The following is a 24,763-nucleotide window of genomic DNA, read 5'->3' as shown; positions in this document are numbered from 1 at the left end:
GTGAATTTAGCGGATGGTTCTGAATGGTCTTGTATGGCTCTTGGAGGTTTTCAGCTCTATATTTGAACCAGATGAAGGATTTTAGTCGTCGGACGTCTGGATCTGAAGTTATCAGAGAAACAAGCTTTCATGACGTCACCCAACGCCGTCTTTTGTTATTGTTTTGATTGAGAGACACTTAGAGGCAGAAAGAGTAGTAATTAAACATTTCACTGTCACACTCTTTCTGTCTCTCTGTTCAAAACAGAAATGTACAAATCAAAGTAAAAAACGAATTTTCAGAAAACCTCCCTCAGTGTTTGACTGACCGACTGACTGTAAGAGAAAACACGGATTAACTTGAAGCTAAAATGAAAATATAGATGTTCTTGCTTCACTAAAAATGATAGGTGGATTTATTTTGGCCTTGCCAGCTGTCTGTGCTGAGAGAGTTCTGAGCGCCGACCCGTCCATCACAGTGAGAATTACATCCTGAAGGCAACTGTCAGTCAGTGTCTGAGTGACAAAGAGTGATATTAGCCTCTGCTGGAAGCCCAAAGATCAACCAGGACCCACCATGAGAAAACTACACTCAGCTTCACAGAAGGTTTCACAGCAAATAGAACAGATTGTGTTGCTTTTAACCTACAACAGAAATGTCCACTCTCTTGTAATAATAATATTTTCAATCTAATATTCCATAGATATTGAATCATTAAAGATTTGTGTCTAAATTATCCCGGCTTCATGTATTAGTGTCACTGTAATGTTACAGTAGTGAAACGGCTGTTATAAACACATCTAACACTAACACACCTTATGACTTGTTGGAAAACAGTTGCACCTGTAGCAGACAGACAAACATTAATATTACTCTGGTTTTGTGTTTATGGTCAGCTGACAAACATCAAACCAACATCACTCTCCTTTCTGCTTTGAGTCTTTTAGCAGCTCGTCTGCAGCTGTGTGTGTCGGCTGTTTGCTGTTGAGGCGGTGTACAGAGGGTTTATAAGACAGGGTTGATGAGAGAAGAGGCTGCAAAACCAAAACAACAAGGTCAAATAAGCTGAAAGCTCCAAAGAGGTGAGAAGAACTGAAAAGTCGGTGATAATTCTCTCTGGTCATTTCATCAATTGTTAAAATGAAAATATTATTTAGAGTAGGTTAGATCCAGTCAAAGTTCACATAAAGGGCTCTGTTAACTTAGTCACACCTGGCGCAAAGCACAACACAAGTGTCTTTGTTAGTTTCAGACTGACACAGTTGTCATTTTCCCGTCCAGCGCCCACGTTGTTTGAATAGCAAATACTCTTGGAGCGTGATTTACTAAATTGCGTGTTCATTGTAACATATTGCACGTTTGGTTGGTGTACGTTTTGAGGGTGATCAACTTAGAATAATTGCGTAGGTGACGACAGGTGCAAACAGCAGTATTGAAATGATGGTTTTGTGTGTTTTAATGGTTTCCACCATAGAGAGTTTGGACGGAAAGCAGGATGGCCGCAAATGCAAAATGAAACTCAATCGGATGGAGTTAGAGGTATAAGTGGAAGAGGCAAATAAACATAATGTTGAGCTGCAGCAAAGAAATCTAAATATTACCAAAAGAAATGCTATATGGGAGAGTATCTGTGAGAAAGTAAATGCAGTTGGTAAAACAAGAAGAAGAGATGAAGTTAAGAGAAAATGTCAAGATATAGGGCGGAGAACAAAAGAAAAAAATGGTCTTATAATAAAACCTCAGAAAATAAGACAGGTAAAGGGGCGAGGAAGGGATGCCCCTCTGCGATGCAGGTAACTGGGATACCACGATATGACACCCGAGAGCCAACTGCAGAACAAGTAAGGTGCACAATAAGTAACTTATAATTTATTTAATATTATCTACCAAATCAAAAAATGAATGTGCCTCCCACAGCAGTCTTTTGCCGAATATAGTTGTCCTTACAATTTAACCTTCAAACTAAATATTTGTCCTTTTTTTATCGGGAGAATCCAGAAGTTCGGCCATCCCCACCCCCCAGTCCTCAAATCAGCCCAAATCAACAGACAAACCTACAGAGTCTCAAGAGCGCTGTTTATCAGGACACTGATCAGGAGTTGCTGCAGGAAGAATAAAAAAGATCAGTCTGCAGCCCTTGAGGATGGATTGTTATCCATTGCGCAGGAGGTGCGAGCTGGGTCCTGTATGGCACGAGCGCTCAGGCGGGACACTCAGCAGCTGGTCAGCGCTGCCCTGGCGAGAGGGATGGAAGATGGGGTACAGGCAGTAGTGAGGTCTCTCAATCCCAGCGGTCCCAGAGCTGAGCAGCTGGGGACTGGAGAGGGAGGAGAGGAGCAGCCTGCACTAAAGAAAAACCCCAGTTAAAAATGTAATGTTGGCAAAAACAGGGAAATAGGAAGACATAAGAAATGTCATCTTTAATTTTCTTTAGGCTACGGTGGCTGTGAATGTTCTGCATTAAAGAAGATTATTGAATGAAAATAAAAAATAAATGCATACCCCAAACAGCTCATGAGAAATGACTTTGAATCAGAGTGATGCGTGTCTGCAATCTCGCCATAAGGTTGGGGTTGTTGCCCCACACGTGGCCCGTGGTCATTCTCCTCCTTCATTTCTATGGCATCACGCTCCAACACATGATGTTTGGCAATGTTGTGCAACATACAGCAGACAACTACAATGTGGGCCACTTTTTCTGGGCTGGTCAGTGGTCTCCTCCAATGCAGTCCAAACAACGAAACCGGCTCCACAATATTCCTCGTGCGTATATGGGCCACATTGTATCAATTCTCTCCTGGAGTGGTCGGGTTGAGCACAGGAGTCAGGAGGAGGAGGTGTAGGGGGGGTAAGCACTATCACCTTAAAAACATAAAAAATATGAACTAATATGACATAGTACATGCTCTTGTTTTTTTTTTTTTTATGAAAGGACTGATTTTACAAAGTATTAATTATATAATCGACAACAATAACACTTCCTCAGAATAAAGGAATCGTGTAGGTACTGACCCAATATATTTGGCCACGTTTGTTATGACACCTTTGGAGTCACAAACAACCTGCACATTTAATGAGTATGTGTGCTTGCGATTCCTGTACACATGCTCAGTGTTTGAGGGGGGAACAGGTTGCACACAGTACAGTCCTTTATGTACCTGCTGTCATGGTCTCAGCCTGGAGGCGTCAGGGTTTTGGTTTTTTGGACTTTTTTTGGACTTTCTTGATGATTTAGTTTTCTGTGTTTTGGGTTTCTGTTTTGGGTTTTGAGTATTTCTGGTTTGGGTATTTCTAGTGTCTAGAGTAGTCTTCCCTGTCTTGTGCTCTGTTTCCCCATGCACTTCCTGTTTTATTTTGATAGTCGTGTCGCCCCAGTGTCTGAGTTCTAGTTTTGCTTCCTTTGGTTAATCATCCCTGATGTGCCCCACCTGTGTCTGCTTCCCCACCTGTTCTCCATCGCTAATCAGTTCCGTTCCTTTAAAAAGCCCTTGCTCTGTGTTGTCTTTGTGGGATCATTGTTGGTTATGAGGTTTGGTTTTTTTGCTGCATCTGCATCGGCATCTGCATGGACTTTGGTTTTTTGTTTGAATAAGTTCTTTCACACTGGTTCCTCCTCTGCATCTGAGTCTCTCCCCCTCACCCCTGCCTCATCAGACCATGACACCTGCCCATCCTGCGTAACATAGCATTAAGGACTTGGGACATACACCTGATACCTGCAGCAGAAACAGCTACAGTACGCTGGAATGACCCAGACGTGAGGAAATGCACAGATGCAAGAAATTTTGGCATGGCAGGTATTGCGTGACTCCTCCTTGTGACTGGCTCGATAATCAGCCCTTAGTTCATCCAACAGCTCCAAAATGGCATTGCTGGATAGGCGATAGGTCTGAATTATTTTTCTTTCTGTCATTCCAAAAATGTTAATACGAGTGAGAAAAACTCGTTCTTTACGTAATCTTTCATTGTGCTTATGTCTACTCCTCACCGCAATAACAGCAGCTGAGCTGATTAGCACCTTCCTTTCAAATGTATTTACTGTATATACTTTCCCTACGTATATACTTTTTTGGTAAATTGCAATGCATGTGCTAAATTAACCTATTTTCATTTTCTCCTCCCAGTATTTTGGACACTGGGGCAGAAATGCCCCATTTGCATATTCATTAAGGCAAACGTACTAAATGGGCAGCATGTGCCACGCAAACCTTTAGTAAATAAGGGCTTTGGTGTGTTGGTCTTAAAATGAGGGTGAGGGTGTGCCACAGTGTTTCCATTCCATCATCATCATTCATAGTCTCACTTTTTTCATCCAGTTTCATAATAAACAGAAGATTTCTTTACACTTCTCATAATGTAACATAAAAGATTTCTAACATTGTGATTTGTGCAGTGACTTCTCTGTAGAGCTGTGACCAGAGCATTGATTCACACAGAGCTGCTGCCTGTCAGGACTGAGCTCACTGAGTAGGACTAGGCTCACTGCTCAGTGACTATATGTAATCAACTGATCACAAACAGAGACTAACTGTGTGAAACACTGAACCATTATAACAGCAATACACCAAGGTGCTGCCCCGTGTTGTAATACCACTTTGTGGAAGCTGTGTTAGTCAGTGTAGCGTCTAGTCTGCCCTCAGTCCCATGAAGAAGAAGAGTTTCCTCCAGAGCTTGGAGTTACACTACAGCTTCCGACAAGCATCACAGAGACGCAGAAATGGCTGAAGCTCCTGGAAAGCGATCTTTATCTCCATTCCAAAGGACCGCTCTGACAAGAAACCACATTCATCGGCAAAGAAAAGAACAAAACACAAGTAATTCTTGGTGCGGCTTCCCAGCACTGGAGACAGCTCTGAGTACAGAGATGATGTTTGATGACGAGCTGCAACTTTTCTTTTAGACTGGTGGGTAACATCTAATGTTGGTCTGTCATGAAAAGTACCATTAGTGCAACTAATGACAAAGAGTACTGACAAACACTTCAAGTGGCATAAATGATGATGATGATGATGTCGACAGATGTTTTAGCAGTTTAGTGGAATTTAGCCTGTTCCTGTGGCTGTTGTCTAACTAATACAAACAGTATGTGTTTATTTACCAATAAAAATATGAAGGCAAGGGGATACTGCATGACACATGGGTGTCAGGCTACAGCAGCATGAGGAAGGGATGATGACATCATCACAAAGGCAGAATCAGAAAATCAGGTGTTTAGCTTCGTGTTTGATGCAGTATACAATTAATTCATTTATAGGAAATAACTAGCTAAATAAAAAGGTAAAATACTGCAACAGCCAAAAAGATAAATATACATAGATACAATGAAAAAAATACTACACAAACTACTAACTGTAACTATGTTGACAAAACTCCTGCTGAGCAGGATGTGCAAAAGATCACAGTGCAGACAATATGTGTTCTGTGCAGGGTTAATACTCCAAGGTGTTACTGTAATGTGGTTGTTGATTGATGAGGCCAGACGCAGAAGAAAAAGCAGGTGCTGGTCCATCACTGAGGAGACTGGACTGGACTTCTGGTCCTGACAGACAAACGTGATCGGACAATTAGTTTAGATCATACAAGTTCTTTATATTCAAACATGTTGGGTCTGCTGTGTGTGTATAACAAATATTAGGGATAGATATGAATATGCTAAAATAAATACAGTAATAGACAGTGGATCATGAACATGCTGGTTCTGGATCAAACAGTCTCTTTGTCTTACTTTAAAAGAAAAGTTACTGACTATCTTGACAACAGCTGCTGGAACAAGCTAATTCTACAAAATCACTAAAACATCTGTCGACATCATCAATCATACATTTATGCCACTTGAAGTGTTTGTCAGTGCGGTTTGTCATTTGCACTAATGATACTTTTCACTACAGACCAACACTAGATGTTACTCACCTGTCTAACAGAAAAGTTGCAGCTCGACATCAAACCTCATCTCTTTACTCAGAGCTGTCTCCAGCGGTGGGAGGCCACACCAGGGTTTACTCATGTTTTGCTTGTGGTTTCTTGTCCGAGCGGTCCTTCTGAATGGAGATAAAGATCGCTCTCTAAGCACTTAAGCCATCTCTGCGTTTCTGTGATGCTCGTCGGCAGCTTTTTTTTTCTTTCTTTTTTTAGTCGGGGCTATGGTGTAACTTCAAGCTCCGGAGGAGGCTGTTCTTCTTCATGGGACCGAGGGCAGACTAGATGCTACACTGACTCACACAGCATCTAGTGTCATAAAGTGGTATTACAACACGGCCCGGGACGCAGCTAGTTGGTTAGCATGCTCATTTCAGTAGATATCTCTGAAATACAATGGAAGTCTTGGTCATGACATCATCACTGTGGCTCCTTCACATACTATTGATAGTGTTAGTTCATTTTTTGAACATTTTAAACTAAAATTCTGCCCTGATCTTACACATTACACCTTTAAAGAGAATTGGAGATGGCACTGTGATTGGTTCATTGGATGTTACGCACAAAACACTCCCATAAATAATTAAGAGACTAAGTACAACCCTTCTAAACCTTGCTCCTGGCGCAGAGATTGTTTTTTCTGCCGTTAAAATAGCAAAAGTGACATGGACTTGCTTGCTTGCTTTAGACTGTTATTTATAAGAAATTCTGTCTCTTTGTACCCCCAGAGATGAATCAGGAAACAAGTCTGAAACCATCTTCTAAGAGAAAACTTCATGGCTCACCAAAATACAAACAAAAACATCGCAGCCTTTTCTTCTTTTCCTGAATTGATTTAAGGCATAATCTCAAGTCTGAGGCCACTTTCCAGTTGCCAGATTATAATATTTCTTGTGCACAAGTAAAACTTTTTCAGATAATGACAGACCTAATGTCCTATTTGTCATCTGATTTCTTATCTGTCCGTTTAGACTGAGCTGTTCTGTTCTGCGCCTCGAGCTGATGGAGTCTGCTTGTCAAAACGTCCAAGTGAATGTGAAATTAAATGGAGCTCTATGTGACCCATCCTTTAATCACTTCCTCTTGCCTGTCATTTCACCACTCCATCATACCGACCTTATTCGGTGTCAGACCCCTGTCTGCCTTTATCACCTGCTCTGCATTAATTCCTTCCTCTGTCCTTCAGTAAAATGTTTAGGATTCTCACTTCACCCCACTAAACTCTGTCATTACTGAATTTCAAAGATGAATCAGGTCAGGATAGACTGTGCATGTGTGCTGAATGGTGCCCCAATGCCTAAATTGCAGGTGTGTTTAAAGATGACACGATGACATTTTTCAGGTGGGATGACAGCTGAGTATTAGCCCCCACTGTCAGCTCCGCAAATGATTCAGGGCTGAAGTATTTTCCGAAACAGGAACAATCACTGGTATTGTTACGTGAAAGGGATGCTACCATAGGCGGACTTAATTACTGTACTTAAGTATATTTTTCTGGTATCTGTACTTGAGTATTATGTTTACTCCACTACACACAAATATTGTACTTTGACTCCACTACATTTCTATGAAGTACTCTTACTTTGGAGCAGAGCTTTTACTCAGTGAATGAATTTTTATTTTATTTTGAAAATGTGACCATACACTGAGTTAGGGTTAGAGTTATCACAGCTTACTCTTCCACTGTCAGTCATGTTTGAACCTGTCAGTGTCCTAATGATGGCGACCTTAGATAAAGATGAAGCAGAAGATTCTTCACCAGAGACCATGGTCTGATCTGAAGTCTGTGTTTGAAACTTTAGAAATAAAGAAAAAATAATTTACTTTCTACTACTACTACTTTTTACATCACTGACTAAAAGATAAAATGAAAACAACAATGGCTCCCTAAATTGATTCAGTTGAGTTTTTGTGTCCATGTCTACAGTCTTTGTATCATATCCTACAGTCTTTTTATTCTACAGGTTCTACAGTCAGTCAGTCAGTCAGTCAGCCAGTCAGCCAGTCAGTCAGTAGGTTGTTTCAGAGTCATCAGGTTCTGTAAATGTGGAACAATACAACAATGTGTTCACATAAACGTACCCCTTGAATACTTCAGTATTTTTAACATCAAGTACTCCAGTACTTTAACTCTGACTGAACAACTTTCCCTTGTATTGGAGTCATATTTGACCAGGAGGAGCTGTACTCTGACTCCAGTAATGGAGCTGTGGACTCTGTCCCCCTCTGGATGCTACCTAGAGCAAAGTGTGAATAACTAAATCTCTGCTGATGGGCGATTATATCAGCATTATACTGATGCCAAATCATCATTTTATGTGTGTTCACCACCTGAAAGTAAATGAAACCCAGAAGGAAAATGGTTAAATCATTACCACATAATTCTACTTCATCTGTACCCAGTGAACTCATTCAAGGTTGTTCCACCAGCTCAGTTGGAAAGAGTATAAGTGATGCATTCAATGAACTCTATTTCATCAGGTTGTATATTTGAAAAAACTGTACTATATGAACTATAATAATGGTCATGGCTTGGTTAGGTTTCGGAAAACTTTGTTGAACGGTCATGGATAAAAGAAACAACATAAACAGCTATTTTCACATTGGAATCAAACATCGCCCTCCTGTGTCATATTCATCCTTCCACCACAACCTCATCCTGAGGTGTCTCTCTTTATACTACGTCACTGCACTTTTCCCTTTGCTCCTGTCATCATTACTATGACCACTAGATGTCGCCTAGGAAAAAAAGGTAACTATGGGACAACCTATGGGCTCGTTTTTTACAGGAGGACAGTGTCTTTAAACTCTTATCTGTCAGGTCTTAGATCGGGACATAGTGTTGTTTGTTGTGTTGCCATTTTTTTATTTATCTAAGGCTTTCAAGTCTCTCGATCTTCAGATTCTTTGGAAACACTGACAATTTACTGGATTTGATGAGGAATTTTACAACTGGTTTACAAATTATCTCAGTGGTAGAACACAAGCTGTTGTGGCTGATGGTTATCAATGCAGCTTTATGAGCGTTAACAAGTGTGGCAAAGGGTTCTATCCAAGGACCACTTGTATTCACAATATTTATAATATTTACAGGTATAAAAGTTAGAATCAGTACAATTCATCTGTATGCAGACAGCAACAGCAGAGTGTAGGAGTGAAGGGAACTATTGGGCAGTATCTACACGCTTAACTGTTAAAATATTCTCACGTCTTATAGAAATAGAGCTCATACTGAGAGATGATGGGAACATTCATGTTCTTTTTTTTTTCATTTATTTTTTCAGGCTTTTTTGTGCCTTTATTGATAGAGATATAATAGAGAGAGACAGGAAATGGGGAGGCAGAGAGAGGGGGAATGACATGCAGCTAAGGGCTGTCCGAGGGGCGGATGCTCATCCAACTGAGCTACTCGACGCCCCGGGAACATTCATGTTCAACTGATGAAATATATCTTAGGTGATATAAATGATCTTCAGGATATGGTTCATTAACAGTGTCAGTGCCTATCCGTGGTTTGTCACTGCTCTGATTTATATATGGATTGACTGGAGTGACAAGCAACTATTTCTGTAACTCAGCTGCAAAGAAAATACAAGTGAAAAAACCTGCCATACCCATAATGCTCTCTGCAGACAACAACAGTGAATGTTCTAGTGAAGAGGAAAGATCAGGAAGTCAACTGAAACACTGGTAAAAAACATGGTAATCAACTTGTGTGGATCATAAAATATCAGGTGTTGTCATGACAACAGAAACAGAAAAACGTGTCAATGAGAACAGCTTTATTTTGAATTCAGCAGTATTAAAATACTGTAAATGTGAGCACGAAGAGGAGGAGATAAGCAAATGTTTAAGGGCTGAAACTAGGCGTAATGCAAATACCATGCAATGACATCATGAATATGTTAATTTGTGCAGTACATCATATAGCGACTTTTCCAGCAGCTTTAGCTACTTTCCATTGAAAGTAGTTGGCTACACTCTTTTCTTCTGGGTAACTGAACAATATTAAAATCAATGTGCACTTAAGGTGTATTAGTAAGTATTGTATTAACGGTCATTGAAATTAATTAAGCACTGTAACTAAGTAAATTCTTGTACTCTACTTGATTATTTCCATTTTATGCTACTTTATACTTCCACTCCTATATTTCAGAGGGAAATATTGTACTTTCTACTGCAGTACATTTATTTGACAGCTTTAGTTAAACAAGTGAGACACTGTAAGTTCACTGAAGCACATGCCTGCACGGTACTGGGCTCCCTTTTGCCCCTAAGAAAAAGTCGATCCTCCCAAATGTCGTTGTATAATTTGCACTCTGTCTGGATTCAGTCCTTAAGGTTTAGGGGCTCTATTTTTACGATCCAAAGCTCACGATCAAAAGCATGTGGCACCGGTGCATTTATGGTGTATCCATGTCTTTTTTGCTATTTTAACGGCACTCCAGGCACATGGTTCAAAAGGGTTATACTTAAACTCTTAATTAATCGTGGGAGTGTTTTGGAAATAACATCCAATAAACCAATCAGAGTGCCAGCTCCCATTCTCTTTAAAAGCCGCTTGTGTGTTCGCTCAGTGGTGGTTAGTCAGCAGAATACCTACAGAGAAAACTTGTTCACCTAACATGCTCTCTCTCTTTTTTTTTTTACCTCTCAGCCCTTCTCCATCTGTACGTGCAAAGCACAGATTTTAACAGAAATCAAGAAATGTTCCCACCCACTACTGTTGTAAAGACAGTGCTGGTGGCTCTTATTCTCAATTCATTTAACCAATCTGAGGAACGTTACTATCTCCTTATCGCTCAACACACATGTGTTTTGTCTCCTTAGTGGACATTTAAGTTTCATGCTTCTTTATGTACATCACATGATTAATTCTGTTTTGCATTGCATTTTGTCATATTTTGCTTTTATTGATACACTTTTACATTGATAGTTTTTCCAGCTTTTACACAAAATCTTCTTCAAATGTCTGGTTTTTCCATTCTGTATTTTTCTGCAGGATAAGAAGATGATGTTCTGATGGTGCCTCAGTTGTGCATCACTTTGGACAAAAGGATCTGTCAAATGAATAAATGTAAAAGCATTTTGTTACATGAAGAAAACCAATAAGGTATCCTGCAGGAAAATAAGGCACATTTTCAAAGGGAAGGATTACTGCTGGAAGGTAGTGATCAGCATTGCAATGAGAGTGGGCTGGATCTGTGGGTGTTCGTGAAGGCATCATCAGCCTTCTTAGTCATTTGTGTACATGTCTTGTCACCTCAAACATTCCGTTTGGATATGAGAGTCTGACCTTCATAGTGTCTCTAACAACTGCTGAGCTAAAAGTCACCAGCCTTGATCACGGTCACTCCAGTGATGATTATTAATGCTTTCTGATCATCTTGGCCTTGAGCTGAAAATGTGGACTTGTCAAAACATCACAACTAAGATTATTTTATTCTGTAAGCATTACAATGCAGACATTCGTTCTCAAAAGACTGTTTGGGCCACAATCTGTTACAGACTGTGCAACACTGCATTTACACCTTCCTCTGAGAGTGAAGCTGCAGCCCAGAAATAAGTTTTAAAAACACACAAACACTGATGGAAGCATCTCACACAGAGACTCTGACACTAATACATCTGTTTTACTAGTTTACACAGCAGCTAGCAGCTCACTCTCTCTCCACTGTGTCTGTGTGTGCTCTGTAAGTGCATGTGATGACATCACTCCTTGCAGTTGTGTGTGTCCTCAGTCCGAACAGAAAGACAAACTCGACTGGCAGGGGAAAAGAAGATAATCAACTTTTATTAGCAGGTTTACCTGTGTTTAAAAAAGTATGTGTATACTCACAAATTTTGGTGGAAAAAAGGTGTTAGTTTTGCGTGTTAGCATGTTGTCATTTGCTAATTAACTCCACAAACTGAGGCTGATCAATAAACTGTCAATACTAGCCTTTTGCATAAACTGGAATTTTGGCTTGTCATGATGATGGCGCTAGAGTAAAAGTCCAGGGATCACTGAATACAATTTATCATGAAGGGGACATGGCAGATATTTCAGTCTGGACCAGCATGGTGAGCTGCCCAACCATCTTGTACAGTCTAAAATTGCAAAGTGTAATAGCCACCTTAAGAGATACAACAGAAGGCCCTTATAATCACTATACCACTTCCATGCTTAGCAAGAGCGTGGAAGGGTCCTCACATCACAAAAAACACCAGTGCAAATTCCCAAGCAGGCGTTATTTGGATAAACTGATAACAAATTCGACATCTGAATGGTTACTATGATAACAGTCCAAGGATTAAAACTGTTACAGCTTTGACCCGGCTCTGAATCCCCAGCATTACCGCTGTTTAGTGTGAAACTCATTCTGGGATTCTTAGCTGTCCGAAGTCCACACAGGTCACGTATCGATGCATCCCTGATAAATTTTGCGGAGTGAGAACACTTACAGATAATTGATTGGATGTGGACTTTGAATTAGAACAGTACTTGGGCTGTGACTGATGAAGTTTCACAGTTACAACACAAGTTCAGATGAGGACGCAGACTGAGAAATGGCTAGAGACTTAAATACACAAGGGAGGCATGGGTAATAGGGAGGAGGTTAAACACATCAGGATAGGGGTGTGTGATCTGGCCAAAAGATCATATGACAATCACTTTGGGTAGAATCACGATCCAAGATCTGAATCGCGAATACTGCTTCCAGCCGGTGAGACTTTACTATTGACTGTACATTTGTTTAGCTCATTTTATGACTGAGTAATCTCAATCACTCTAACACTAACTGACTTCATGTACTGTGTGTGTTGAACAGCTGAAACCCAAGACTAAATGCTTCACTCATTACAGAGTATGTTAAGTTCTGACTTGCATCCTTGTGAGTTCAAACAAGTTCAACCCAAGAGTCTAAACCCTGGAGTAAAGAGAGACAGTGTATGTTCCATTTGTAACTGGTACAGCAGCATTCTTGCTCACATCAATGGCTCAGCTTCTGACTACATTTCAACATAACTGTCTACACCTGTTGTTCGTTCGTTCGTCGTCTCCTGCTTATCGGGATCCGGGTCGCGGGGGCAGCAACCTCAGCAAAGAGGTCCAGACAGCCCTCTCCCAAGCTACTTCCACCAGCTCCTCCGGGAGAATCCCGAGGTGTTCCAAGGCCAGCGGAGAGATATAATCCCTCCAGCGTGTCCTTGGTCGGCCCCAAGGCCTCCTCCCGGTGGGACATGCCTGAAACACCTCCCAGGGGAGGCGTCCAGGAGGCATCCTCACCAGATGCCCGAACCACCTCAACTGGCTCCTCTCGACATGGAGGAGCAGCGGCTCTACTCCGATTCCCTCCCGGATGACCGAGCTCCTATCTCTAAGGCTGAGCCCGGCCACCCTGCGGAGGAAACTCATTTCGGCCGCTTCTATTCGCAATCTCGTTCTTTCGGTCATTACCCAAAGCTCATGACCATAGGTGAGGATTGGAACGTAGATCGACCGGAAAATCGAGAGCTTCGCGTTCCGGCTTAGCTCCCTCTTCCCCACAACGGACCGATTCAGCGCCCGCGTCACTGCTGATGCCGCCTCAATCCTCCTTTTGATCTCCCGCTCCATCCTACCCTCACTCGTGAACAAGATCCCAAGATACTTAAACTCCTCCACCTGAGGCAAAGCCCCCCCCCCTACCCGGAGCGGGCAATCCACCCGTTTCCGGCTGAGAACCATGGCTTCAGATTTGGAGGTGCTGATCTTCATCCCAGCCGCTTCACACTCGGCCGCGAACCGCCCAAGCGAGAGCTGAAGGTCGGCGCTCGATGAAGCTAAGAGGACCACATCATCCGCAAAAAGCGACGAGACCCTCCCGCCACCCGGCTGCGCCTAGAAATTCTGTCCATAAAAGTTATGAACAGAACCGGTGACAAAGGGCAGCCCTGGCGGAGTCCAACCCTCACCGGGAACAGGTCCGACTTACTGCCGGCTACGCGAACCAGACTCACACTCCTTTGGTACAGGGACTTAATGGCCACTAACAAGGGGCCATCCACCCCATACTCCCGGAGTGCCCCCCACAGGGAGCCCCTGGGAACACGATCGTAGGCCTTCTCCAAATCCACAAAACACATGTGGACTGGATTAGCAAACTCCCATGCTCCCTCCAGCACCCTAGCGAGGGTGAAAAGCTGGTCCACAGTTCCACACCCAGGACGAAAACCACATTGCTCCTCCTCGATCTGAGGTTCAACCATCGACCAGACCCTCTTTTCCAGTACCCTGGCATAGACCTTACCAGGGAGGCTGGTACCCGGTAGTTGGAACACACCCTCTGGTCACCCTTCTTAAAGATGGGGACCACCACCCCGGTTTGCCACTCCAGAGGCACTGCCCCCGAGGTCCACGCAATGTTGCAGAGGCGTGTCAACCAAGACAGTCCTACAATATCCAGAGCCTTGAGATACCCAGGGCGGATCTCATCAACCCTCGGGGCTCTGGCGACTTCTGCCCCGGAGATTAGATCATCCATCCCCAGGTCTCTTGGCTCTGTTTCCTCCACGGAATACGTGTTGGTGGGATTGAGGAGCTCCTCAAAGTATTCCTTCCACCGTCCGACTATATCCTCAGTTGACGTCAGCAGCTCCCCACCCCCACTGTAAACAGTGTGAGCGAGTTGCCGCCTTCCTCCCCTGAGGCGCCGGACGGTTTGCCAGAACCTTTTTGGAGCCGATCGATAGTCTTCCTCCATTGTCTCACCGAACTGCTCCCATGCCCGAGTTTTTGCCTCGGCAACTGCCGCGGCTGCACTTCGCTTGGCCCGCCGGTACCAGTCAGCTGCTTCCGGAGACCCACAGGCCAACCACGCCCTGTAGGCCTCCTTCTTCAGCCTGACGGCTTCCCCCACCCCTGGTGTCCACCAGCGGGTACGGGGGTTACCGCCACGACTGGCCCCAGCTACCTTGCGGCCGCAGCTTGCAACAGCCGCCTCAACAATAGCAGAGTGGAACAAGGCCCATTCGGACTCAATGTCCCCCACCGCCCTCGGGACGCAATCGAAACTCTGCCGGAGGTGTGCGTTGAAAATCATCTTGACGGGTTCTTCCGCCAGGCTTTCCCAGCAGACCCTCACAAACCGTTTGGGCCGGCCAGGTGTGCGTGGCGGCTTCCCCTGCCATCTGATCCAACTCATCACCAGGTGATGGTCGGTTGACAACTCTGCTGCTCTCTTCACCCGAGTGTCCAAAACATGCGGCCGCAGGTCTGATGATACGACTACTAGTCGATCATAGACCGGCGACCTAGGGTGTCCTGGTCCCAAGTGCACCTGTGGACATCCTTATGTTTGAACATGGTGTTAGTTATGGCCAAGCTGTGACTAGCATAGAAGTCCAATAACTGAATGTCGCTCGGGTTCAGATTGGGAAGGCCGTTCCTCCCCACCACACCCTTCCAGGTCACGCTGTCATTGCCCACGTGAGCGTTGAAGTCTCCCAATAGGACAATGGAGTCCCCTTTCGGGGCACTTTCCAGCACCCGTCCCAAGGACTCCAAAAAAGGCGGGTAGTCTGAACTGCTGTTCGGCGCATAGGCACCGACAACAGTCAGAACCCGATCCCCGACCCGGAGGCGCAGGGACGCAACACTTTCGTCCACTGGGGTAAACTCCAACATACAGGCAGAGAGCCTGGGGGACACCAAAAAGCCCACCCCGGCCCTCCGCCTATCACCCGGAGCAACTCCAGCAAAGAGGAGAGACCAGCCCCTCTCAAGGACTTGGGTTCCGGAGCTGACGCTATGTGTCGAGGTGAGGCCGACTATATCTAGCCAGTATCGCTCAACCTCTTCCACAAGCTCCCGCTCCTTCCCCGCCAAAGAGGTGATGTTCCATTACACCTGTTGTGTGATAAATAATCTGAGCTCAAAGGTCCACACGGTCTTTAGAGAACTTTCAGCTGTGTTTACTGCAAGACAGGGGCCCCGCCAGGGAATCTGGAGTGACCCCATGAAAATATATCACATTGGGCCCCACCACCACAGGCCACACCAACCCTGAGATACAAATGTCCTTTTAATGGAAAAATTCTTGAAGGGAAACTTCTCTTAGCATAATCTTGATTTAACATAAATATAACTTAAATATACACATATATAATCCCCGGCTCCTCCAGTCGGTGTGTCAAAGTGTCCTTGGGCAAGATACTGAACCCTAAATTGCCTCTGATGACTGTTCCATCAATGTACGATCATGTGTGTGTGGTAGAATTGCTGTATGAAAGTGTGTGTGAATGGGTGAGTGTGACTTGTAGTGTAAAGTGCTTTGAGTGGTTGATAAAACTAGAAAAGCTCTATATAAGAGCAGTCCATTTACCATGACCCTCCTGCAATTATGCTGATTGCAGGGTTGGTTGAGGTAAGGGCTGCTGAGCTTGAAGCTGCATCTGTTGAACGTGGCACCAGGCAGGGACGATTTAGTATGAACAGCTGCTAAGTTTGGTAAAAGAGGAGAAATTATTACAGAATTTTCTGTGAAAATAATAAGTAACTCATGTTAGGGGAACATATGTCGTCTATTCCTCTATGGGCAAAGATAACAGGTTCATTTCTACCTCTCACGGCCTACATCCACCTTTCTTCGGGAAAAATTGGGTGTCATACTGTTGCCCTTTCCTCTTGTTTTTAGAAGCCACATTTCTTCAGGAGGCTGAGACATGATGCTCCACAGAGATCAGACTGTTGATGAGGTCAGCTCAGGATCTGTTTTGCAGGCTGTTGAGACGACTGGTATCACCATGAGTCTACCACATATTCAATATCTAAATGAGCATCAGGACTGAAATCCATTTATTAAAAACTCATTTACATTCATAATTAAAGACTTAAACACAGTCTGTCACTTCTGCCTCTAGATGTCTCTCAATGAAAACAACAACAAAAGACAGCATTGGGTGACTTCAAGAATTAGCGTGGGATCATGGGAGTTGTCGTCTTCACCATCATTACCATAAGCTCCTCTCAGTTTGGAATCCTTCAGTGTCAGTGGTTCTGGAAATCAAACAGACCCGGTGATTTTAATCATAAAAAACACTGAATAAAGCAGTTTGACATTTAATGTCAGTGTTTGAGCGACACTGTACGGAGGACAGAGACTCAGGGAAGAGTTGGAGCTGAGATCGATGCTAACCTTTGTTCTGATTGTTTCTGTGATAACTAATGAACCAGATGTTCAGCAGGTTTTTACCAGCAGCTGAATTATCCACAGAGGTGTCCTCCTCTCCATAACAAACACACCAGGGGATTCAAACCAGTACAAACACCCAGAAAACAGTTTGACTTTCAAAATCAGAGATTCACAGACACTCTTCAGTGACACAGGACCGGAGGTCTCCAGCAGCTGGGAGCTGAGCTGTCTAACATTTCCTCAGCTTGTTTCTCTGATAACTTCAGATCCAGACGTCCGACGACTAAAATCCTTCATCTGGTTCAAATATAGAGCTGAAAACCACCAAGGTGTCAAAAGTGCATGTGGCTTAAAACTAGACAAAAGTCAATGTTGAGCTTCTGTCAGACAAACACACTGACACATGATCATAGAGGATATGATGTCACTGACAGGCGACCAATGACACGGAGCGTTACCATGATTAAAATCACAGATTTCTCTGGTTTGAGAATTGATGGAAACATTTGGGATAATGTAAGACTCATGTGACTCATTATGAAGTGGTACCCTGAGATTTAAGATTTAAATGGGATTTTAGTGGGAACTAAAGAGTTCATTCCAGCTATCTGTGTCTGAATTAGTCTCCTGTGGCTGTGTTGTCCCTGTGGATCTGGCTGTATTCCCAGCATGCCACTGCCCTGGCCCACCTGTTTCTGATTAGTGATTTGGCTGATGTGTGTTTAGAGGTTGTACAGGAACAGCAGTCAACCATGTCCATGGAGACAGCTGCTGCTGAGCTGCTGTTGTCAGTAACAGTCACCACGCAGCTGCTCCAGCACACCCAGTCCACTACAATACGCCTCCCCCCTCCCTCAGTGTGCCTCAGCAGTTGTGTCTTTTCCTTGGCTGCTACTTCACGTCCTGGTAGGCGGAGTTTACATTAGTGTACCTGGATGCACCTGGACAGTCCATCCAGAATGCATTAATGATCATTTCTTTCTCACGCCATCACTGGATCTGCCCCTGCACCACATGGTTTCTTTTGTTTGGTTGTACTTCTCTTTACATGAGTGAGGGCAAACCTTTTTACTGTTGCAGAAAAACACAAAGAGTGCCTCCTGTGGTTTTACATCTCTTTTAGCAACAATGCTGATCAATGTGCTGCTGCTGCTCTGACTTTCAGTCTTTGGTTAATGCTGGAGGTTTACAGATTCACACTGACACTGACAATATACAGACAACTAAAGGGCACTACCCCAATTATCATTGACTAGAATCAGCTGTCTGCCTCCTCCACTCAGACTAGTTTCAAACTAGTTTTTTATCCAGAGTCATATACAAAAGGGACGGATGGACAGGTGGACAACCAAAAAAGCAATATGCCTCCAGCTCTGACTGTCACTGGCGTAGCGGAATAAAAACTCAATAATTGGTTTTAAGCAGCAGGTGTAAATGAAGACTGTGAGATGCAGTTGAAAGCAAAAAGATGGACTTTGATTTAAGATTATTTTGTGAGCTGTTTAAATGTTAATGTATGGTTAGTGTTGCCTAAGTGTGTACATAGAATAAAATGAAAATAAACACCAGGAGAAAAAGAATATGATCAGGATATGATCATGATCCTTACTTTAGACTGAGCCTTTGATTTAAAAAGACACCTTAAGCAGAGGCTTAAGATTTGATTGTTAATATAAAAATCCCATTTAAAAATGTTTGAAAGCATACAACAGCTTCACACTGTCATGGTTTGCTATGGCAGACACTTTTTGTTAGTTTTGTTTTGGACTCTCTCAGTTCCTGTTTTATTTTGTAATAAGGTTTCCTTGTGTGTCTCACTGTTTTGCTTCCTGTCTTGGTCTTGTTTGTGTGGTGATTGTCTGCCCCGCCCTAATGTGTTTCACCTGTGTGCAATCACCCTTGCCTCCTTTGTCTATATAGTCTTTGTGCTCCCCTTTGTCATTGTCGGTTCGTCTGTTTATCCCTGTTGTCTCTCTGTTGTTCTCTGGATCTTGTGTCAAATAAACCTGTCTGCACCGTCCCCAATGTGTTGGCTGGGTCCTACTTACCTCAAAACCCCTGACACACACACAATAACCCGACCACTGAAACCATTTAAGTGGCTTTCATGCTTTAGTCCATTTACTACAAGTGCGCTGTTCTGTTCTATTTGATTGTTTCTCTTACTTTCCAGGTAACAGCTGTTTTACATTTATTAACTACAGAGTAGAATTGCCTTTCACATAACATGTTTAAAAAAACAATGTTTGTAGCCAGCATTAATGTAAAGTAGCACTGTGCTGATATGGTCTATAGCTCATAGAATTATGATAGATTTGGTCAAAACCTAATATATGTCTGGACTGAGTTTGGTCAATGTGCGTAGTAGAATGAATGCAGATGTAGTTGAAAACTACTTTCAATGGAAAGTAGCTAAAGATGCTTGAAAAGCTGCAACATGTCACTAGATGATGCAATACACCAATAAGCATATTCATGAGGCATTAGTATCTGCTGGTTTCAGCCCATTAACATTTGCTTCTCCCCTCCTCTCTGTGCTCACATATACAGCATTTTCATACATGTTTTTCTGTTTCTGTTGTCAGACAATGAATTAAGTTTGAAACAGTGACTTAAATGTTAACCAGCCATTTCCCTTACCTGTGAGGTAGGCATGGCTCGCACTGGTATAGGCAGCAGCCGGACCTCTCTCACTTGACTGCACCAGAAGCGACTCCAGGGAGAAGCCCTGCAGGCAGATCCCTCGTCCCAAAACGGCATTTAGCTCCATAATAAAACTATTGACTTTTTGACAGACTCTTAAACATATATGGAACTGATGAAGTTGTCTCTTTTACTCACAAAAAAGTGAAAACACAATGCAGCAGTGGCTGTTCAGCCTGCTTCACGATGTCTGATCTCTGACATTTTAGCAACCCCTGCAGGCCACAGCATTCATTACACCCTCATTCCATCCACCATGACCAGACCATACAGGTGAACTGAATGCTGACAATTTTATTTCTTTTAGAGTCGTACCAGTAAAAACCTAGTTTTGTGTGTGTGTGTGTGTGTGTGTGTGTGTGTGTGTGTGTGTTTCTGTCTGTCTGTCTGTCTATCTGTCTGTCTGTCTGTCTCTCTCTGTCTGTCTGTGTTTTTCTGTGTCCGCCTGTCTCTGTCCGTCTCCCCCTGTCTTTCTGTGTCTGAAGTGTAAGCTCATTATTTTAATTAATTAATTAATTTGTATGTCAATCTTCCCTCATCCCACTATTGTTGTGTTGTGTTGTATTTTGATAGGATGTAATTATTATGTCAGCGTTTTCTCCACTTCTAGAGAGACACCAGCATCAGCCCTGTCATGCTGCCTGAGGAACACACCAAGCCTGAAACACATTGTCTTAAATAGCTATAGCTGCCAGTCTGAGTCTGTATGTGTCCTTTGTGCCTGTATTTGTGAAGATATTGAGCATATTTAATTGTATCACCTCTGTGCATTCGACAACTTTTTTGTTGTCCAAGAGAAAGAAAATAACAAGACATCAGGATTTACTTGTACTTTACATGTTTTAAACTCTTGTGCCCCGCCCACCACCTGCTGTCTCCAGGTGGACAGGTGAAAGAACAGAGAGTATCAAGATGGTTACAGGAGGAAACATCAGAGAGACTCAGCCACATGTTTGAGCCTCAGTCAGACCCAGACTCAGATGAGGAGTCTGTTGAGACCAGAACCAGAGACTAGCAGACGGATCAGAACGGTTAGCATAGTTAGCATCTTTTATTTGTTTATGTTGTTTGTTAGCTTGTAACTGGCAGTGGCTGACACAGTGTCAGTGGTTGTGCTAACGCTATCTCTCTCTATCTCTCTGTACTGATAAGGTTTTCAGGTTTATTTAGCCCCGCCCCCTGTCCCCACAAGTTGACAGGATTGGTTCCTTAGGTTTGTGATGTATGAAACCCGCCTGTCTAAATCTGTGTTTTCTGTGCAATACATGGACCAAAGCGACCAAAGCACAGATTAACAATCAGTCCAACCAACAGACCAGCCAACATCACCATACTCAAACATTAAAAATAAGACACCTTATGTTTTCTTTCTCTTTACCAGCAGGTCTTTGTTCATGGTCACATTAGTTTGCAGAGCAATTGGCATGCATTGTGTGGAAGGCAGGAAGCCCCAGGAGTGTGTACTCTGTCTGTCTCTAATATACTTTACACCTGCTTTGTTGTTTCAGACTGATCTTTGACCCTCGTGAGACGGAGCCAGCCTGGGTCCAGGCAGAGACATGGAGAGCAGCCCAGGATGGAGCACCACAGGACTCAACATCACAAACTGCACTGGCCCACCTGCTGGCAGCCTGCAGGCAGTCCACTTCACCAACTTGATGGTGCTGGTGGTGGTTGTCCTCGGCCTCTTCGCCCTCCTCACAGCACTCATCAATGGCGCCGTCATTCTCGCCATCTGCACCACCAAGAAGCTCCACCTGCCCGCCAACTACCTCATCTGCTCTCTAGCCGTCACAGACTTCCTGGTGGCGCTCCTCGTGATGCCCATCAGTATCCTCTACATCACCACGGAGAAGTGGTCCTTGGGTCAGGTCATGTGCAAGGTGTGGTTGAGCGTTGACATGACCTGCTGCACCTGCTCCATCCTGCACCTGTGTGTCATTGCCCTGGACCGGCACTGGGCCATTACCAAGGCTATTGAGTATGCTCGCAAGAGGTCACCCCACCGCACCGCCATCATGGTGGGAATAGTCTGGGTCATATCAGTTTTCATATCCATGCCGCCATTATTCTGGACTGAGAGGCCCAGCAGTGGCAGCCTCCAACACTGCATCATAGAGCATGACCACCTGGGATACACTATATGCTCTACTTTAGGGGCGTTTTACATCCCCATGATCATCATTCTTATATTATACTACAGGATTTACAACGCCGCTAAGACACTTTACCAGAAGCGCGGCTCTTCTCGCCACTTCAGCAGTCGCAGCATGGGCAGTCAGAAGTCTGCAGACCATTTCCGTGTCCCCCACACATTTTGTGTCTCAGACTTGTCTGACTCAGATCCCACGCTGCCTACTGACAAACTCAACACCACTGTCCACATCCCATCCTTTCAAACAGACATGGACAGGCAGGATGACAGGAACCAGATATGTATGTCACGTGAGAGGAAAGCAGCACGAATCCTCGGCCTCATCCTCGGGGCTTTCATCATCTGCTGGCTGCCTTTCTTTTTAAAGGAGCTTCTGGTGGGTCTGCAGGTTTTACAGCCTTCTCAGCTCGTCTCAGACTTCCTGACGTGGCTGGGTTATATCAATTCTCTCATCAATCCCGTGCTGTACACCAGCTTCAATGATGACTTCAAGCTGGCGTTCAAAAAGCTGCTCAAGAGAAAAGAGAATACATAGGTCTGAAGTTAAAAGGGAATGTATACACTTTAATCTTATTTGCAGTTTATCTACTGGCAGTGTGATGTTGTGCATCACGATAAAAAAGTTGCATCTCATCCAACAGTGTATTCCATGGTTTTCAAAATGAAATAATTGATTATAATACATTTATCACATAATCACATCTGTTTAACAGTTGGAACTTGAGTGACTCTTGAAATGAGACATGTTGGTGTCACATTCTGTGTAGGCTCCACAGTAAAACTTTTACCAAAACATAGTCTAGTTGGGACTGTTGGACTGTAGAAATCACCATGTAATCATCCCCTCATTTCTTTCACATCCTCACAAGTCAACAAGCCATGTGTGTGAATTTTTTCTCACTGATATTAGTCACAGGGAGCCACAAACGTTAGGGGTCATGTTGTGCAGCCTAAATTCATCACTCTTCAACAACTGTTAGAAACCTCCACAGGCAGCTGGCCTGAGAGACTGCTGAGTGAATATATTCCACGTGCCTTGGTTGTGTTTGTGCCTTATCCATGTAGTCTTGGGAAACAATTTTTTGTCTCTTTCAATACATTAGATTCACACACACACACACACACACACACACACACACACACAGACAAAGATGTGTAAATCCCAGAGTCAGTCACCCATAGTTCCACGTGTCAGCTCATCTATAATTATACTTCACTATGATCATCTACATTCATGCTGACGATCTTATCACCTGTCGTTTTACTATCATGGTAATATCAACACATCCGATCACTCCCTGCCTGTCTAACCTGTCATTAGCACAGTTACATATCACTGCTTCTCATACACACATCTGAACATGCACAAACGCATTACCCACACACCCTAATCTAATCTAATCTCCACTCTCTAATTATTATTATTAATAATATTATAGCTGGAGGGAAAAAAATGAGCAACTCTTATGATCTACAGTAAATCGCTGTCTTAAAAATAATAATTTTAATAATTTTAAAGTGGACTTCCTTTGCTTTCAGTGCAATTGGAAACATTAATTCTTAATTTCTCAGCTTTGACTCTGAAAAATGCTGTAAAATTTAGTTTTTGTTTGAAGAAAATGGATCTACTGTGATTCTTTGTCAAAAGCTTTCTGGATTGTGGTGCTGGGCAATTTTATACATACATACATATGTATATCAAAAGGACAAAACCAAACTATATACGTAGAGGTATCGTGAAAGAAAACAAAGGTAATAAAGGAAAATATTTAAGGCTTTTCAAGTTTCGACTGTTTTTCTGTTCCTAAGTCATGTAATGAATCAATATAGTGTCAAAATATTATTTTGAATTGTTGTATTTGTGGTTTCTTTTTAGTCCATTTGCATTGGTGTAGTATTTTCCATATAAAATAAAGAGATTCCAAATAAATAGTTTTTTACAGTCAATGTCATTATTATCATTAAAAAAAAAAAATTCTAAATGAATAGTTGAACCAGTCAGCATCTATAAGAAATATTCTATATCTGACCAAAACAATTGAATAGATAGGCATTCATAAAATAAATGACAAATACTCTCAGCTTCGTAATAGATAGATAGATAGATAGATAGATAGATAGATAGATAGATAGATAGATAGATAGATAGATAGATACTTTATTTATCCCCTAGGGGAAATTCATGTGTCCATTACCTCATTGTTGATGATAATAATAATAATAATAATAATAAATAATCATAATCATAATAATAATAATAATAACAGCTGATAATAAATAAACAATAATTATTAGATTAGTCCACTTCCTTTGGCTGAGCAGTGGGGACAAAGGATCTCCGGAATCTGGAGTTATGAACCCCTGGCAAAGTCTCCTAATATGACTATTATTACATTTTTAGTCTATCCATACCATCTAACATAATGTTACTTTTTAATTGTGACTTCATATCAGACATCCTGCCAATTCCTTGCATTAATTTCAAAAGGCCCAAAGGTACCCGATCAGGTTGGCTCAGGTCCTTTGATGTCTGCAGTGAAATGCTGCACATGTTTTATCCATCAATGGTAGCCAGTGTACTCTTTAATGCTGCAGTCTGCTGGGGCAGCAGCATGTCAGATATGAACAGAAGGATACTGGACAAGCTGGTCAAAAAGGCTGGGTCTGTTCTTGGCAGGAGTCTGGACTCATTCAGAACTGTTGTGGAGAGACGCATGCAATGTAAAATTAAGGCCACCTTGGACAATACCAAACATTCTCTCCACAGAACAGAGAGGTTCAGGAGATCCTTTGTCCTCATTGCCATCAGGCTATACAACAACTCAGCCAAATGCAGTGGACTAATGTTATTAT

General features: G+C 42.9%; 1 protein-coding gene and 2 long non-coding RNA genes across 3 annotated transcripts in view; 1 reads left to right on the top strand and 2 right to left on the bottom strand.

Moving 5' to 3' along the window:
* Window positions 1–23,803, top strand: part of LOC130187227 (5-hydroxytryptamine receptor 1E) — a 28,423-nt gene extending 4,620 nt beyond the window's left edge. The window contains exon 3 of the mRNA XM_056404650.1: window positions 21,264–23,803. Within this exon, the coding sequence (XP_056260625.1) occupies window positions 21,315–22,445 (1,131 nt within the window). The 5' untranslated portion in view covers window positions 21,264–21,314 and the 3' untranslated portion in view covers window positions 22,446–23,803. The remainder of the gene's footprint in view (window positions 1–21,263) is intronic.
* Window positions 1,837–3,011, bottom strand: LOC130187229 (uncharacterized). Its single transcript, XR_008830417.1, has 2 exons — window positions 2,483–3,011; window positions 1,837–2,326 (listed from the first exon to the last, which is right to left on the bottom strand). It is a non-coding gene; the product is annotated as an uncharacterized LOC130187229 (long non-coding RNA).
* On the bottom strand, window positions 4,936–19,925 carry LOC130187228 (uncharacterized). Its single transcript, XR_008830416.1, has 3 exons — window positions 19,693–19,925; window positions 5,891–6,018; window positions 4,936–5,519 (listed from the first exon to the last, which is right to left on the bottom strand). It is a non-coding gene; the product is annotated as an uncharacterized LOC130187228 (long non-coding RNA).
* Window positions 23,804–24,763: the final 960 nt, after the last annotated feature.

Source organism: Seriola aureovittata, chromosome 19 (assembly GCF_021018895.1).
Source record: "Seriola aureovittata isolate HTS-2021-v1 ecotype China chromosome 19, ASM2101889v1, whole genome shotgun sequence".
Classification (NCBI taxonomy): domain Eukaryota; kingdom Metazoa; phylum Chordata; class Actinopteri; order Carangiformes; family Carangidae; genus Seriola; species Seriola aureovittata.
The sequence above is the reverse complement of the archived record's forward strand: the minus strand, read 5'-3'. Positions and strand labels throughout refer to the sequence as shown.